Source organism: Saccoglossus kowalevskii, chromosome 3 (genome assembly GCF_978046115.1).
Source record: "Saccoglossus kowalevskii chromosome 3, keSacKowa6.1, whole genome shotgun sequence".
Taxonomy (NCBI): Eukaryota; Metazoa; Hemichordata; class Enteropneusta; family Harrimaniidae; genus Saccoglossus; species Saccoglossus kowalevskii.
In genome coordinates, this window is record NC_140643.1 from 33,054,506 (window position 1) to 33,073,272 (window position 18,767).

General features: G+C 37.3%; 1 protein-coding gene across 1 annotated transcript; it reads right to left on the bottom strand.

Annotated features, from left to right (window-relative positions):
- Positions 1-1,725: 1,725 nt before the first annotated feature.
- Positions 1,726-18,515, bottom strand: LOC100372197 (cadherin-23-like). Its single transcript, XM_085497461.1, has 26 exons — positions 18,506-18,515; positions 17,196-17,383; positions 16,633-16,997; positions 16,291-16,517; positions 15,921-16,160; positions 15,431-15,672; positions 14,915-15,089; positions 13,765-14,312; positions 13,558-13,654; positions 13,128-13,381; positions 12,922-13,039; positions 12,566-12,826; positions 10,042-10,275; positions 9,751-9,897; positions 8,870-9,628; positions 8,412-8,733; positions 7,872-7,981; positions 6,094-7,783; positions 5,730-5,971; positions 4,650-5,621; positions 4,204-4,528; positions 3,853-4,004; positions 3,540-3,717; positions 3,001-3,055; positions 2,450-2,564; positions 1,726-2,013 (listed from the first exon to the last, which is right to left on the bottom strand). Exons 1-26 carry the CDS (start codon positions 18,513-18,515, stop codon positions 1,874-1,876), a joined length of 8,166 nt encoding a protein of 2,721 aa, XP_085353587.1. The 3' UTR covers positions 1,726-1,873.
- Positions 18,516-18,767: the final 252 nt, after the last annotated feature.

Genomic DNA, 18,767 nt, shown 5'->3' on the forward strand with positions numbered 1-18,767 from the left:
TCTTGCACATACACGTACTTATGTATTGAATATAAAATTGCATTGAGTGAGTGTCTGACTATATAATTATATGGAATTTGCCGCTGTATATGAATGAGTCCATTCACAGACACGGAGGATTTTACTGGTGCTACATGTCTAGGATATCAGTATACTAGTAGCTAGTTCTAGTTTTCACCCCGAGGGTTTTCACTTTGGCGGCAAGCATATGATTTATCGAAAATGTTAAGAACCTACAAACTATTGTACATTCAGTCACGCCTACACCCCACATTCATGAAATGAAGTTTCATATGCACCTAAATTAATTAATAATTAATCGATTATTTTAATCATGGTTTAATTAGTTATAATTTACAAATTAAATTGCAAGAGTGTAAATAGCCTTAATGGCATGTATGGAAATTGTGCCTATTGCAAACACGACAATAAATAGTGGCATGCATACACACAATATGATCTGACCCGGAGGTGGCTTATAAATGCAAGTTACGTATATTACATATTTTATTTATGTACATTTCCCAGTCTTACATTGTTTAAAGCTGATCTACGATTAAAACATAATGGAATATTTGTTTTTATAGACACCTATCGTATTTTTTTATCTTATATATGCGGATACTATACTATGGAATTATCATCAGATATCACTTGTTTATAGAACTGGTGGAGACGAGTGATACGTCAAAGGCCAGGAAATGGTGGGATAGAAGGTGAGAGGACAATACAGCCCACAACGTCACAAGTTAGTGTCTATTGCATTGTTCGACCACGCATAAAATAAGTTTTAACGTAAGTAGTGTGACGTTTGCCATACAATATCAGCTTTTACAAATCACCACTATTTTGTTCATGACGCCAAGACTTTATAGATACTGTCATGTGATTATGTTAACTTCTATTCGCATGTATGAATACTAAAGTTGTTTGGTTTTGATGGTGGTGGTTTATAACAACATCAACAACAGTGAATCTCCAACAGCGTCACATTATGGGGATCCATTGTAAACAGTTGTTTAAATAACGGGGCAAGGACGGAGGTGTGCGCATTCACAGGTGAAACATATTGTCACGCAATAACCATGGACAGTGCGGAGTACTCTATTTCAATTGTAATACTCCGAATTGTCGAAAAAGTGCCAATCAATGCGAACGCGGTGTTTAAATAATGGTAGCGCACGGTATCATGTGTTGTCTTGTCACGAACCAACTTCGGACAAAATTGACAATGAATGCATAGACAACCTGTCAGTAACTCCAGTAAACGAGTTTGAATGAATCGGCCCACTGATCCATGCACTGACCGAAAGACAGTCGATGACACATTTCACTTATGCATCAATTACCAACAATCGGTCAAACAATCAATCATGCATCTGTACGACATTATGTAACAATATTGAACATAATCGAAGCTACTAAGTAACAATATATACATTGCCCTATAATCCATTATTATTTTTTTTTCTTATTTTAAAACATTTATTTATAAAACGGTATTAAATATTTACATATGTACAAAGTATTGTAGACTAATTTCTAAAAGAAAGTCGTTTGACAACTTGACAACTAGCTATAAATTACTAAAATTATAAATCTCTCTGTCAGGCGTGACATCAGATTCGTTAAGGGGAAATTACGTGATGCAAACCCTTGTACTAAAAGCTACGAGTACTTTATATATATCGGTTCACGATTAGTGGAAAAAAAGATATTGTTGGATAGATGAGACCGTTTTTACTAAGTTAACTTGATAAATAAAAGTAAACATGCGAACTGGACTTCCACTCAACCGATCTGAACAATCACACACCATATTAACACAGGCATATGCAAACCAATTATGATCAATGAAATAATCAATATTTCTTTAACTCGACACGTTAGCGGGAACTTCACTACTTGCGGTAGATGGACGACTATTATTCTTCATGTCAGCCGTTTCAGTTGCAGAACCTAACCACCGCCGTTCTCCATTCAGTGTGTTGTATTCGTATATTCTACCAGTTTCTAAAAAATCAAAAGTTGTCTTAATACATAACTTGTAACGGGACCTAGCAATTTAACACTGCGTATATTCGTGGATGGAAACATATAGCTTCGCCAGCTCAATTTGTCTATATTCACTGAAAAATATACTTGATATACCGATTTACGTTTTAACAAACATATAAAATGTTTAATTACTTATTTTCCGCAATGCGCAGAATTCTATGTCAAACACTATCTGTATTAGATGATGTACCTAATCAGTCGAACCCCCTCTCATACACACGATGCATATGGTGAATGCAGCCTTTACACAAGGGGACACAGTCGCATGTTAGTTACATGTATAAAGTAATAGAGAGAAGATCAAAAGGTAAATATTTGTTGTTGTCATAACCTACAGATTCATTTCAAAACATGTCGAACTTCTTCCTTGGCGTGCTTGTCATTGTGTTACCTGGATCAACAGCCTTTCCATGGTACGTGCTTCTCTTCCCGGATATCGGTGAATCGGTATTTTCATAACCCACTTCTCGCATTTCAAACGAATTTGAGGTTTTAGTGGCTCGTGCCTAAGGAGTAAATCAACGACTCACGGATTGTTATATAGAAACTAACCAACACAAGTGGATGATGAAAGAGAAAAAAAAGAACCCACAGATTTAATATGTTTAAAACATTTAGCGCATATTTGTTTGTATTACAATGACACAAGCAACTCGATTTGTGAAGCTTTCTGTTTCCGCACTCGCGTGGCATTTCAATATATGCGGTCATATTATTTTACAATGTCTGATTCGCACTGTTTTGCTGAAGCCGACAATGCATGTACATCTTTACGAATGCTTCATTCAAATTCAACAGCTGGATTTAAATTTGATATAATAATTTGCGAGGTGTTCCATGATGTGGTGCCACCCAAAGCCAAACACTGAGATTCAGGTCGATACGCTCACGCTTACGCACATTGCAGACTGGGTATTTCCTTTCATGAGTGTGTATTCATACCCGTAAATTGTGTAAACGTTTATCTGAAAGCATTGTATTTATAGGGGCAGCTTTGCTAAATTTTATATAACATACCATAAGAAAAAAACCTACCGAAAAGATTGATGGGTGCACTCCCTCCTTTTTTGATAGATAATCTCTGACATCTTCCCTTTGATGGGAACTGTAAGCTGAAAAGCAATAATGAGTGAATTAAATTAACAATCTGTTGCAAAATGGCATGACTGCTCGAAGTGCTCGAAGTGCTTACAGATGAGCAATTATACGAGTCTATATATTATTTGTAACGTACCATTATTAGACCCCCATCCATTGCGTTCTGTTGGCTCAGTCATTTGTCTTTGGACTCTTGAATCATAAACAAAACCGTCCTTATTCATTTGCCGACCACTCAAACTTCTCCGATCGTGGCTGCTGATATGTTCCTCGGCTCTGAAAGAAAAAGGTTTCAATATAATTTAATTTCCATATGCTCTATTCCAAAGCTTGTTTAAGAAGTCACACATGGTTTACGTCAAATGAAATTAAATGCCACTTACGTCTTGTTTCGTTTCCAACACCTGCATGCGAGAAGAACTATCAATAGGCATATCATCAAGAGCAATGCAGCTATGAGCACTATTATGAGGATACCCCACCATTCCTGATACCACGCCAATGTTACGGGTTCAACATGTGGCGAAACTTTAGCAATCTTCCACTCATCATATGGGTCATCTACCAGAAACACAAACAAATCAAATGTTTATCATGAACTATTTTAAATGTTTTGCGCAAATGTTGATTTACAATTGGCGCATTGGTTTGACAAGAAGCAACATTTGATACAACACGTGAAATGCGGAGCCTTACTTTGAAGATCGTATACTGGAGTACCATCGTTATCTTCTGCGAATTTGCTGAGTAAATAGTCGCTTGATATAAATTCCTTTTTTGAGTCAATGCCACTGTAAAAGTCGCTGATATCATCTTTCACTCCGTAAATATGCACAGTAATGGAATGGCTGAAAAACAAAAGATCACATAGTTTTAATTTTAAAACGACATTGATTTAATTTTGTGCATATTGCTATAAAATATTTTTTCACCTGGCATCACTTTATGTACACCATGTATCTTTCTCTCACTGATTTGACTATATTGTGTTATGTTAATTGTGTTATTCTTGTAGATATTGTTGAAGTTGACATTAACAAATCTTACTCATCAGCTAGTAGCTTTCGTCTTGATTGAGATGGGTTACGATTCCTTCTTGTGATATGTGAGACTCCACACCTAGCCGTTGGATAATCATCTTGCACGAATATTTTCAGTCTTTCCAAGAATTCATCTTTGGAAGCTTCAAACTCGTCCTCCGTAACCGACATATAGAAATCTACCAGTTGTAGATAGGGATCGAATGTGTCCATTCTAACTATAGCATTAACAGTAGAACTTAACTGGGGCGTCCAATCATCTCGTGCTTCAACGGTGATGACGTACTTTGTGTAAACGTCAGGCGCCTTATTTTGAATTAAATAAACGTAGCCTGAAAATATGTCAGAAATAGCATAATATCTGGCGATTACTTGTTATTCAGCCACTAGCATGAGATGAAAATAATAATAATATAATTATATATGTATATGAACATATAAAATAAATCTAACCATCATTTTCGTCTATTTCAAACAGATCGGCTCCATCATCTACCACGTGATACGACACTAGTTGACCTCGGTCCCCATCAGTTGCCATGACCGTAGTGATTGGTTGGTGAAGAGTATTCAAATACGAAAACTCTGTACTATAATATTCAGGATCAAACCTGGGAATATTATCGTTGATGTTTCTCGTATATACAAGTACCGTTGCTGTCCCTCGCATTGTTGGTGTGCCACTGTCTTCAGCATATACAGTGAATTCTACATACGGGATAGTATCGCTGTCTATTGGAAATTTGACAGTGATTTCACCACTAGTTGAATCAACTTTAAAATACTCATTGGCTATTATTTGAGAAGCTGGGATCGAATACCGTATGTCCGCATTTATATCCTGGTCGATATCAGTCGCTGAGATAACAGTTACACTGGTACCCACGGGGCTGTTCTCAGTGAGTTGTGTTTCATACACGTCTAATGTGAATACGGGGGAATTGTCATTTTCGTCAAGCACAGTGATGAGAACTGTTGCCTCACTGAACAGAGATAGATCACCATTGTCCGTTGCTTTGCATGTTAGTGAATAGTAATCGAAATTCTCTCTGTCTATATCAGACACTGCAACAAAAATGTCACCGGAATCTGAATCTATAGCAAAATGATTCAAGTTTTCACCACTGACAATCGAATAAATGATTCTGCCATTTTCAGCTTCATCAAGATCAGTGGCAACTATTGTGTTTACAAGTGTGCCAGCCGCAGAATTCTCCAGTACGTTGAACGTGTATGTTTCCATTGTAAACAATGGTATATTGTCATTTACATCGTTCACATTTACAGTAACATCTACATCTGCTGCCATCACCGGCGTACCATTATCACTCACAGTGACTGCCAAAACATATGAAACGACTGCTTCATGGTCCAATTCTGAATCTATAGTTATTATTCCTGTGTCCGTGTCTATGGCAAAGTGACCTAGCAAGTACAGAAACAAAGAAATGGCATTATACTTATAACAAATGTAATATATTATGCCCAAAATTCGTTGAGTGGTGTTCATATCAGTTGAGCAATGTTACTAACCTAACTCATTTCCTGACGAGAATGAGTAAGATAGTCTGGCATTTGCCCCAATATCTTCATCGGTGGCGTCAACGTCACAGACCACCAAACCAATATAACTGTCTTCTGGTATACTCTCAGAATATGAGGCTTGATCTATAACTGGTGGATTATCATTAACATCCATAATAGAAACAGTGAGAGTAGTTGTGCCAGTTAATGTCGGTACACCCCCATCCTCTGCTTCGATGATCAAATTGTAGCTGATGAAGCAACATATCATATGAACATGAAATAAATTGTCAAACAACAAAGTGATAATTCACATATATTCATTATTCAAAACAGATTTATTCTATATTGTATATTGAGTAAATAAATGTACCTGTCATCAGTTTCGCGATCCAGACCAATGCCTGAAACAGTCAGCTCGCCAGTCGTATCACTTATACGAAACTGATTGGAAGGGTCGCCCCCTGTTATAAAATAAGTGATATTACCATCACTGTCCACATCGTCGTCCATTGCGTACATCGTATACACTTGGTCGTTCTCAGCACTGTCTTCATAAACATTTGCTACAACTGTTGCAGGTACAAATACAGGTGTGTTATCATTCAAGTCATTAATGATGATCTGTACAACTGCATAGGAAGTTTTTTGTGGAGACCCACCATCTACTGCTTGTATATGAAAGCTGTACAGCGACATGAGTTCAGCATCAATGTCCGATGCAGTATTTATCACTCCTGTGTCAGACTGGATTGAAAAATATCCTTGTCCGAGACCCGCTATTATACTATAAACAATATCATCATTCGTTCCAATGTCGCGGTCTGTAGCTACAACTTGTGTAACGCTAGTGCCAACTGCAATATTTTCATCAGTATCAGCAACGTACTGCATCTGTGAGAAAGCTGGTGAGTTATCATTTTCATCAGTAATTTCAATATTCAAAGTCATTGTATCATTAAATGTATCATCCACGTTGTCACCATTGTCGAAAACTGTGATTTCAAGTGCGTAACTGCTAGTCCTTTCACGGTCGAGATTCAGGGCAATTATGATATCACCCGTTGTCTCGTCAAGCATAAATGCTTGCTCATCATTCCCATCAGTAATGAAGTAACTCAAATCTCCATGCTGGCCCTCATCATCATCCGTTGCAACAACCGTGTATATGACAGTATCCAATGGTTCGTACTCAGATACAGATACTGCATCCAAGGCTGTACTAAATTCTGGGGGAAAGTTATTTTCCGAAAGGACAACTATACTAATCGAGCACTCGCTAGACAAGGACGTTGTTCCTTGGTCTGTGGCAGTTATAATGATTTCATAGGTGTCTGTAATATGATGAGCCAATGCACTTGCCACTAAGACTTCATTTCCAACAAGTGAGAAATCGTTGTTCGGGTCACCACTCAATTTGGTCAAATCTATCTGCGCATTTGTACCATCGTCTGGATCTTCCGTGGTGACCACAATGACTGTTGTTCCAACAGGTATGCTTTCTGGAATACTGGTGGCGTAAACAGATGGATTACACTTGGGTATGTTATCGTTTTCATCTTCTACTGTGATAATAACATCTTCACTTGATGACAGCTGATCCCCGAGTGTTATAGTGCTGTCTGTTGCTGTCACAGTCAATGTATATGATGCTATATTTTCCCTGTCTAGTAAAGAAGTTGTATATATGATACCGGTCTCTCCATCAATTGAAAAATGTCCCTCACTATTTCCGGCTGTAATTTCACATTTCACTTGACCATGTGGATGGGAGGGCAAGTCATCATCAGTCACATTAACTTGAAATACTGACTCGCCTGTGGCTATAACTTCAGGAACTGAAACGGAGTAAGGCGTTGATTGAAAAACAGGTGTTGCTTCATTTACGGCATTTACAACAACTGTTACATACGAGACATCAGTGAGTCCATCTGCTCCTCCATTCAAATCAGTCGCAGTTACTTCAAGATTATACACCTGCATAGCTTCATAATCCAATACATCTGCAGTGGTGATGTCTCCTGTTGACGAGTCTATTGAAAAGTGGGAGCCGGTGTTTCCATCTGTGAAGGAAAGGTAAATAAACTTATCACACAATGAAACAACATGTCAGCTATGTATTACAATCATAGTAGATATTATTCCACGTACCAGTGATGGAAAACTGTATGACGTTGTTGTCATCTACGGTGGAATCAACATCGGTTGCTATAACAGTGACTACTGCTTCGCCTGCTGAAAGTCCTTCATCGATTGATACACTAGATATAAGATACAAAGTGATAAATTAGATACTGTCACCTTCACCTTTCTAATAAAATAATGCATTACTAGATATAGTGCACACTGTGGCTTTTAAAAAACAAAACGTAAAACGAAAGAAAAACAGAATAATGTCATGGTAGTTTGAACTTTCTTCATAGTAAATAGATGTACCCGTAAACTAATTTTGACAGGAAACAGAGCTAATTTTTTAAAAATCACTTTTGACCAAAAAAACATTTTTGTGCATAGTTATACTACAGTATCCATAAAGAATACTTACAAAATTTGTAAATTCATACAATAAGCTTTGTGGACAAGGGAGGTCATCTTGGTTGCCTAATTAACTAATTAAAATACCTGTCAGATAAACCACAGTGCGTTATAATCTTACTAATCTGCACGTGCGTATATTATTCTTCAACTTACCTATACATTCTGGGGTCGAAAACTGGGTTATTGTCATTTACATCTGTCACCGTGACACTGATCGATGCAGTGACTATTGTGTCACGATCGTATGCTTCAATGTCCACCGTGTGGGTCTGACTTGTTTCAAAGTCCAACGTCTGCAAGAGAATAACTTCACCGGTGACTGCGTCGATGGCGAATTCCGGACAGCTGCATGATGCTGCCAGAGAGTATGTGACTTCACCATGTACAGTGTCATTGGCATCCGGATCATTGGCCACAACAGTAATCAGTGTGGTACTGGCTGCAGTGTCTTCCGCCACATTAACACTATAGCTACCTATTACGTAAAGAAAGGTTGGTAAATTAGAAAAGAAAAACAAACATAGCACAACACAACAAACACAGCACGGCACAACACGACACAATACAACGCAACGTAAGACAAAATGACTAAGTATATACCGAAAACTGACCTGAAAAAACAGGTGGACCATCATCGACTGCCAACACATACACTATTCCATGCACTACAAACGTATTAGAAATTGAATCTTCTACAGTGATTTCAATATCATAAGATCTTCTTCCGTAATCATAGTCCAATCCCGGCGATTGTAAAGATAGTTCACCATTTGAATTGATGTTGAATGTTGTTGAATCGCCAGCTGTAATCGTAAACGCCAGAGTACTATCTGCCGGGTCGTAATCTTCGCAGAACAATGTGTAGACGATGCCAGGGGATATATCTTCCTCTAGCTCTAGCCAAAACGTTGTAACGTTGCAAGACGGGATATAATCGTTGACGTCAGTCACCGTAACAGTCAGCGTCTGTGTGTCTGTGCCACCATTTCCGTCATATGCCGTAATCTCCAATGTATACGACGACACGACCTCTCTATCTAATAATGCTATTGTTGTCACTTTACCATCTAATCTTCCAATGGCAAAATGAGCGTCTGGGTCACCATCAGTGATATAGTATGATATTTGTCCGTCTGTGGTGTCTGTCGAGTCAGGGTCCGTTGCTGTACACAGCTCAATAAGTGTCCCAATATCGACATCTTCAGCTACTGATGTGCTGAACGGGCCAGCGAATGCTGGAGGACCCTCGTCAACCGGATTGACTAGAACTGTGATTGGTATTTCTATTGATTTAGGTGAAGCGTCACCATCGGATACTTGCAATATTAAATCATATCGTCTGGACGAAGCGTCAAAATCCAATGTATCAGCTGAAATAAAAACAAAAACAAGTGAGCATCGGTATCTACTTGACATCCGCAAAGGTTTGTTTTTGGGGCAGACAATTATATGATCTATGGAAATAGGAATAACCTAAAACAGTACAACTTACATGGTAAATTAACGTCGCCTGTAACCCCATCCTCGGTGAATTCACAACAAGGGTCCTGTGAGGTGAGACTGTAGGACAATGTTCCCAAAACACCGTCATCATAATCCGTACAGTTTAAAAATACACCGGTGACAACAGCAATGTTATCTGAATCATAAGAACAGAGATCAGAGAATTGTCCAATACAGCAATGTAGAAACAATAAAGATAAACTATCATTATAATGAGTTTTGGTAAATGATTTACAAATCACTGTAAACACATGTATGTGAACATATATAGGTAACTTACACATCCCTTCATCAATCTCAACTACAACATTTTCCAAGGAACAAACAGGATAATTGTCATTGATATCGATCACATTGATTTGTAAATCTGCTTGGGCTGTTGCCGCTGAACCATCTTCTATTTCTATGGTGATGATATATCCAGTATCTGTTTCATAATCCAGCGCTTCCAGCAATTGAATCTGACCACTTGTTGTGCTAATAGAGAATACCGTATCGCCGCTGCTTGGAGTTACTACAATGAGAGTACATCTTTGTCAGAAATATATATTGTTAGCGGAAGTAGTAATGCTACATAGTAATGAAAGATAACCACATTTAATTATCTTTTAAAAGTAGTAACGTAAGCATTGTCATAAAACGTAACAAGAGTTGATTGCCACAAAAAGTAGCACGGTTACATTAGAAGTAGCAAAGTAATAGTACATTCTTGTTAGAAGTAGCAAAGTAAGATTACATACTCATTGGAAGTAGAAAAGTAATACTACATTGTCGTCAGAAGTAGCAAAGTAAGATTACACTGTCATTAGAAGTAGCAAAGTAATATTACAGTAAATACTCCATGGTAGTAGAAAAGTAGTACTACATTGTCGTTAGAAGTAGCAAAGTAAGATTACATTGTCATTGGAAGTAGCAAAGTAAGATTACATTGTCATTGGAAGTAGCAAAGTAAGATTACATTGTCATTGGAAGTAGCAAAGTAAGATTACATTGTCATTGAAAATAGCAAAGTAAGATTACATTGTCATTGGAAGTAGCAAAATAAGATACATTGTCATTGTAAGTAGCAAAGTAAAATTACATTGTCATTGGAAGTAGCAAAATAAGATTACATTGTCATTGGAAGTAGCAAAATAAGATTACATTGTCATTGGAAGTAGCAAAATAAGATTACATTGTCATTGGAAGTAGCAAAATAAGATTACATTGTCATTGGAAGTAGCAAAATAAGATTACATTGTCATTGGAAGTAGCAAAGTAAGATTACATTGTCATTGGAAGTAGCAAAATAAGATTACATTGTCATTGTAAGTAGCAAAGTAAGATTACATTGTCATTGGAAGTAGCAAAATAAGATTACATTGTCATTGGAAGTAGTAAAGTAAGATTACATTGTCATTGGAAGTAGCAAAGTAAGATTACAATGTCATTGGAAGTAGCAAAGTAAGATTACATTGTCATTGGAAGTAGCAAAGTAAGATTACATTGTCATTGGAAGTAGCAAAGTAAGATTACATTGTCATTGGAAGTAGCAAAGTAAGATTACAATGTCATTGGAAGTAGCAAAGTAAGATTACATTGTTATTGGAAGTAGCAAAGTAAGATTACATTGTCATTGGAAGTAGCAAAGTAAGATTGCATTGTTATTGGAAGTAGCAAAGTAAGATTACAATGTCATTGGAAGTAGCAAAGTAAGATTACATTGTCATTGGAAGTAACAAAGTAAGATTACAGTTTCATTGGAAGTAGCAAAGTAAGATTCCATTGTTATTGGAAGTAGCAAAGTAAGATTACAATGTCATTGGAAGTAGCAAAGTAAGATTACATTGTCATTGGAAGTAGCAAAGTAAGATTACATTGTCATTGGAAGTAGCAAAGTAAGATTACATTGTCATTGGAAGTAGCAAAATAAGATTACATTGTCATTGGAAGTAGCAAAGTAAGATTACAATGTCATTGGAAGTAGCAAAGTAAGATTACATTGTCATTGGAAGTAGCAAAATAAGATTACATTGTCATTGGAAGTAGCAAAGTAAGATTACATTGTTATTGGAAGTAGCAAAGTAAGATTACAATGTCATTGGAAGTAGCAAAGTAAGATTACATTGTTATTGGAAGTAGCAAAGTAAGATTACATTGTCATTGGAAGTAGCAAAGTAAGATTACATTGTTATTGGAAGTAGCAAAGTAAGATTACAATGTCATTAGAAGTAGCAAAGTAAGATTACATTGTTATTGGAAGTAGCAAAGTAAGATTACATTGTCATTGGAAGTAGCAAAGTAAGATTACATTGTCATTGGAAGTAGCAAAGTAAGATTACATTGTCATTGGAAGTAGCAAAGTAAGATTACATTGTCATTGGAAGTAGCAAAGTAAGATTACATTGTTATTGGAAGTAGCAAAGTAAGATTACATTGTCATTGGAAGTAGCAAAGTAAGATTACATTGTCATTGGAAGTAGCAAAGTAAGATTACATTTCATTAGAAGTAGCAGAGTAAGATTACACTGTCAGTAAATGTAGCAGATTAGATTTCAATCCTATTATGATATGGTTGATTTTTAGATATAATGATACGATTCCAAGATACTAACTATAAACAGCATGGCAGTGGCGGATCCAGCAAAATGTATTGGGAGGAGCCAAGCTACGCTTAAAATTACGGAGCGTAAATCGCAGAGAAACTATGCGTAATCCAGATGATATGAATCGTCATGCGTTTGCTGGGCCAGGGCCCACTGGTCCCCCTCTGGATCCGCCACTGCAGCATGGAAATGTATCAGTGGAAACCAATGTTACATTACCTGATATTATCGAGTATGACACGATGCCATGCGGAGAAACATCGATATCGTGAGCATGTGATGATGCGTCGGCAATGACATCACCAGTATTTGCGTTCTCATTCACATCCTCTGACCAAGATGAAGTGTCAAAATAGCAGTTTTCATCATTTTCTGGGTCAACGTTTATAGTAACTGTGATAACGAGTGTTGTAGACGCGTCGTCTACCTCAACTGTGAGTGTGTAAGACTTGACGGCAGATTCATAGTCGACTGTATGTCCTGCGAAGAAAAACAAAATAAATATAATTAGATCTATATACAAATTATATCTAGAAAAATTAAATTATGCAGCAAGGACAAAAATAATAATCTACCTGTTACCAAAGTAACCAGTCCCGTGGCACTCACTTCAAAGTTAGCGTCAATGTTACCAGCCGTTATTATGTAAGTTAGTACATCATTGTCCAAATCCTCACAGTCAAGTTGTATAACCTACGTAACAATCGTAACAAATAATATTATACACATAATTGGAGTACAATGCGATACTATCTTAATAACGCAGATAGAATGTACTTACGCTAGCGCCATCTAGTGATAGTTCTCCAATTGAAGTAATATAACTGTTTTTCGTACAGGTCGGCTCATTATCATTTTCATTTGTCACTGTTATTATAATATCAGATGTAGCAGTCCTCGGGGTAGGGCTGCCTTCATCAGACAATTTAATAGTCAATGTTATGGGTGAACCAGTGACCTCATAGTCTATAACTGATTTGACTTCTAAAAGACCACTGGACGAATCGATTTGGAAATTATCGTTTATATCACCACCTAGAAAGTAAACCAATACAGGAATAGCGTCATTCGTACTACAGGTACGTTGAAAACGAGTTAATAAAATTTATATTCAGTTCACTGACTGTAACTTAATGCAGTGAACCAGTCTAGTTAATGAATAATCTTTCTTCACGAATAAAACCTGATAAAACCGGCTTGAATGGTCTTACCTTGAATTGCAAAGTTGACAATTCCATCTACGCCACTGTCATCATCACTTGCAATCACCGTAGCCACAGATGTCCCTGGTGAAGTATTCTCAGAAACCTTTAAATCAACATGGAAATATCTTTTAAGATGTCATACGATTATAGACAATGTAATTTTATTTTATTATACCAATATATTAATGATATGACATGAACCGGAGTACTTACCGTGGCTGCAGTGGGGCTTGCGGCATCGAAGACTGGGTCATGGTCGTTACTAGATGTAACCATAATGATGACTGTGGATGTTCCACTGAGTTCTGGAGATCCACCATCCGTTACTTCAACCACGAGTATATACTCTTCTGGGTCGTCGGCTCCGACATCGAGATCGATGGCATTCTTTACTGTAATCTGATGGTTTGCTTGATTGAACTCAAATTTACCATCAGCGTTGCCACTTACAAAACTGTAAGTTAATGTAGACGCAGAGTCAGCGTCGGTAACGGTGAGCGTGACAGCGACGTCACTCACTGCTGCAGTCTCATCAATATATGCAGTGTAAATATGTACGTCAAACGTGGGTTCGTTGTCATTGTAATCGCCGATGTCAACAGTCAAAACACTGGCAGTACTACTTGGTATAGGTGAACCACCGTCTTGTACCTTGACGGTAATATCGTACGATGTGAACGTATCTGCCTCGTAGTCAAAACTGGTAGCTGTTACGATCTCGCCCGTATCCAGGTCTATATAGAACTTATTCGCTCCACCGTCTGTTGATTCAAATATTCGAACAATATCTTATATAGTTAAAGATGCAAAATAATGCGCATGTGCGCTGGTAATTTTGGTACGTACTGTACACTAAAAATCACTGTACACGTGTATACAATGTGCTGCAAACGCGAAATTGGGATTGCATAGGGTGTGTTACGTATTTTAAATACTTGAATGCAAAAGTCAACTCCTGCCACATTTTGAAAAATACCTTTGATTAACATCTGTCGTCAATTAAATGTTGTGCACTTTTGATTTAAATCATAGATTTAAATTATAGAATAAATGTATACATAAAACGTTGTCCCGTGTTGTTACGGCTATAACACACACTACTTATAACTACTATTAACAGTGTATTCTGGCAACCAACGCTTGAACTATGCCAACAATAGAAATAGCCCAGTATCTTCTCTGTCACCATAGTTCTCGCGATACTTTGCGAGAGTTCTGGCGATAGTTTATTTACTCAAAGCATTGAATTATACATAATTTTACGTATATTCAAGTATATGCAAATCGAACTGCTTTTTAAATCATAACTCAATTTCCCGTATATAAATATAACGAAGTGTAACAAAATATGAGATGTTCTTACTTGTCACTGATTGAATGGAATATGTCAGCTGACCCAATGCTCCTTCATCTGTATCACTAGCATCAATGTCACTTGCAGCCAAAACTATGAAACCAGATGCCTCGTTCTCGGAGACCGTGATTGCAGTAGACGGAAATGTAGTAAATGTTGGAGTTGCCTCGTTCTCGTTTTGCAGCTGTGAATATTGTAATATAAATACTGATGTGAAGTCAGCAGAATATGTGCCGTGTGATATAACGTTAAAAGTTTGGACGATTAATGTGGCTAGAAATGTTACGATGCCGAGAGTCATGTGTTATCATTTCGCTATAAACTCGAACGAGATCTTCCTGCAAATCTTGGTTATTTTTTGCCAAAGTAATTTTCCTGAGCAAAAATACTGCTTTACCCTTATGTATGGTGGTCGAATAGGAATCTCATGGAAATAAAACAAAGACGGACACTGTACAAAAATGTACAGACATATGTCTGTATAACGCGTACGTGGACTAGAAAATATCCAATATTGGTTTATACCTCGATTATAACTGTAGCTGTTGATCTGTGACTGGCTCCGTCTTCCGCCGACACCATGAGACGATACTCGTGATATTTACTAATTGCTTCTGAGTCTTCGTAATCCAAGGCATCGGAAGTTGTAATGATGTCATTTCCGGAAATAGCAAACTTAGCTGTCGTATCGTCGCCGCTTTCGATGGTCAATGTTAATGTGTCAGTGGTGTCTTCGTCAGAGACTGTTAGTGTCACTATAGTTGTACCTATAACAATGTTATTTTACAGTTTTACAAAACATATTTATTTCTATTCAATCCAGTTCAATTTAAAGGACGACAGTCGCCGTGCCGCGTCCTGTTCGATATGGGACTCATAGCGACGTATACAACGCGTGCAAAATACATTGTTTATTTACATGAAATTCGAACACGCGCTGCGCGACGACCACCGCGCTTTAATTTAATTTCGATGATCGACATTTATTGGATATTTAATGCTGTTAATGACTTACTGGCGGGTCTGTTTTCTAAAACCGTTGTGGAGTGAAATGATGGTGTGAACATTGGCGTATATTCGTTGACCTCGTTAACACTAATAGTAAGAGAGGTAGTATCAAGGTTACCGACCGAGTCTGTTATAGTCAATGTAAGTGAGTAGCTTGATATTGGCGAAGTACCGTCTGCTTCAAGGACTGCTGCCGTTGTTATCTCCCCCGTGGTCGCATCGCAACCAAAGTTCCCCGAATTTGTACCTGTAAAAAAATAATACTTCTCATTTACAAACTACATAAAATAAAGTAATTAGTAACTATTTATTTCTCAGCAAATAGTTGAAACATTCTAAAAACAAGATTATCATTTTACTTTGGTTACAGTACCCACCGGACAAAGTAAAAGTATATCTATCGAGAGAATCGTCTCCATAAGTGACGTCATTTCCGGGTGAGATAGCTGGCACTGTCCAATTAATGGTTGTACCGATAACTTGAGCTTCATCTATATTACCGGTATATCCCGCGGTATTGAAGGACGGGCTTTCATCTATGACGTCGGACAAGTGAATAGTGAGAGTGTCTATCGTAGCCGCAGCAGCAGTGCCGTCATCAGCGCTGAATATGAACACATTCAAATGTCAATACAATACAACGTCAACACATTCAAATGTCACAACACAATACAGTACAATAAAATGCAATATAATACAATAAAATACAACACAATTACCTTATATCTATTGTAAATATCGTGTCCCCACTTTCATAATCCAAACCTGCTGCGGGAGTCCACACTTCATCACCATTGACTATTGTAAAAGTAGGAGTGGCCGGTGATTGGCTATCAATAGTAAATGTGGGCGTGTCGGCGTCATCGTCCCTGTACAGAATTCTGTAAATCGACACCGACCCGCCGATATCTTCTAGTATAGTTTTGACCTGAGGTAGATTTCTGTACACGGGCGATTCTGGTTGATCAGTGATCAACACTGTAACTGCGTACACATCATTGTTACTTGTTGTTTGTAAACACTGAACGTAGACAGTTTGTATCGGACCAACCAGTTCGAAATCTATGTCACTCCCTACCATGATCTGAAATCAATGCGAACACGCTTAAATAAACTTGCAGCTCTGTGTAGATCTGAAACTATTTTCAAAATAAATAGCAAACTGTCAGTTGAACCATCATGATGTATAAACCGTGTAAGAATACATATGCTCACATAAACTGGAACTTTGTTCAATTTTTATTGCAGTTTTGTTAGATACTACCTTCCCCGTTGCACTTACCGCGCCGTTGTTTGCGTCGATGGTAAATAACCCGTCAGGTCCGGGGTCTAAATGATCGATGTCATATGAAGGGCTTGCTTGTCCCTCGTAAAAGTTACCAGTAACGTCGGTGTTGGGGATAACAACAGTCCCAGTATTGGCATTTTCGTCCACACTATGCGGTGTATTGGTCCATGATATGTCACATACTAATAATGACAGAAAATACATTTATTTCTCCACCTACAAACAAGTTTTCAAGATCGATCGATTCCCAATTGGATTTACACGTTTTTGACGGTTTTCGATTATACACATTAACCGTGGATATATATTTATACTGATCAACTAAGAACTCCGGCATACAGTTAATTTACCTAGAAGGATGGTTTATACATTTTTCGCACGCATTGTCGGATAAACATAATTAATGTAAAGGAATCTGTTTAATACAATTTTAAATTCCACTTTACACTTATTGTTCACGAATTAGACACAAAGTGTGACTTTGCTACATGAATAAATTGTTGTTTATAGCATTGACGTAATAGATTATTTAATACAATATGTGAAAATTCTTAGGACTCAAATACTACAATACTTTATATTTTTATATTTGCCGTTGACGTATGTAGATATTTAATACCATATACGGAGATAATGTATGAATATACCACGTACTTCTGATCACAAAGCAACATCATTACTTGAAAATAGTTAACAGCTATTCACAGAAACTGTCTGGTTATTTTATTTGCTGGCATATGTTACGTCCTCGGCACAAGGATGAAATAATGAAAGCTTTCGAATCTCGCTTTGTGTCGATTATCTTGTGTCCAAATACAGGTGTATCTATTTAGTGCACATTACGCGATTTGAAATAAATGTAGAATTGAAGAAAAGGAAAGTAGCTTCAATCAGGGCGAATGGGATCGTTGTTAATACAAGGCTGGTAAAATTTTTTTGGATAAATGTAACGCGCTATATGTTATGATGGACATTATAAAACCCCGGGAAAACAACTTTCACTCTCATTGTGTTTAATGAGCGAGCGAGGGAGTGTAGCGGACAATACGAACCCAACTGAGTTGTTCATGTATAACATAATTATGTCTTTATTTTGTACGGAACAATGTGCGTGAGTCGAAAAACTCAATTAAAGAACAAATTGTGAAACTGTAAATTTAAAAAAACTAGTGACTGTTTTCCACGTTTCCGTAATATGGTCAAATAAATGGTGTGTATTTGTTGAACAAAACGTGACTTATAAAATGAATATTCAAGTTTTATATATTTTACACTATTTTCAGGAATGATTATAAATCTCTTACCTTGTGCCATAGTCACATCTTCTGTCAAAATGTTCATTAACAAATAAATAGATAATAATAAATTCACATGACTGATAATATAGAATTCCATTCTGTGAAGTTTGAGTGAGCGTCCGTCAGGTTACTACACACTATCTAACTCACATGCGTTTATCTATCGCAGCGCTTCCCCAACGTTGATACAAATTATTGCCTTCACTCACGCATGCGTGTGATACGCCTATTCACTGCATTCAATAATGCGATCGTGATTGCCCCTAGA

Coding starts and splice junctions, on each gene's coding strand:
- LOC100372197 (XM_085497461.1), bottom strand. Junction 10,276..12,565: donor GTCATACTCGATAATATCAG/GTAATGTAACAT, acceptor CTCTCATTGTAG/TAACTCCAAGCAGCGGCGAT. Junction 5,972..6,093: donor GATCGCGAAACTGATGACAG/GTACATTTATTT, acceptor TTGCTTCATCAG/CTACAATTTGATCATCGAAG.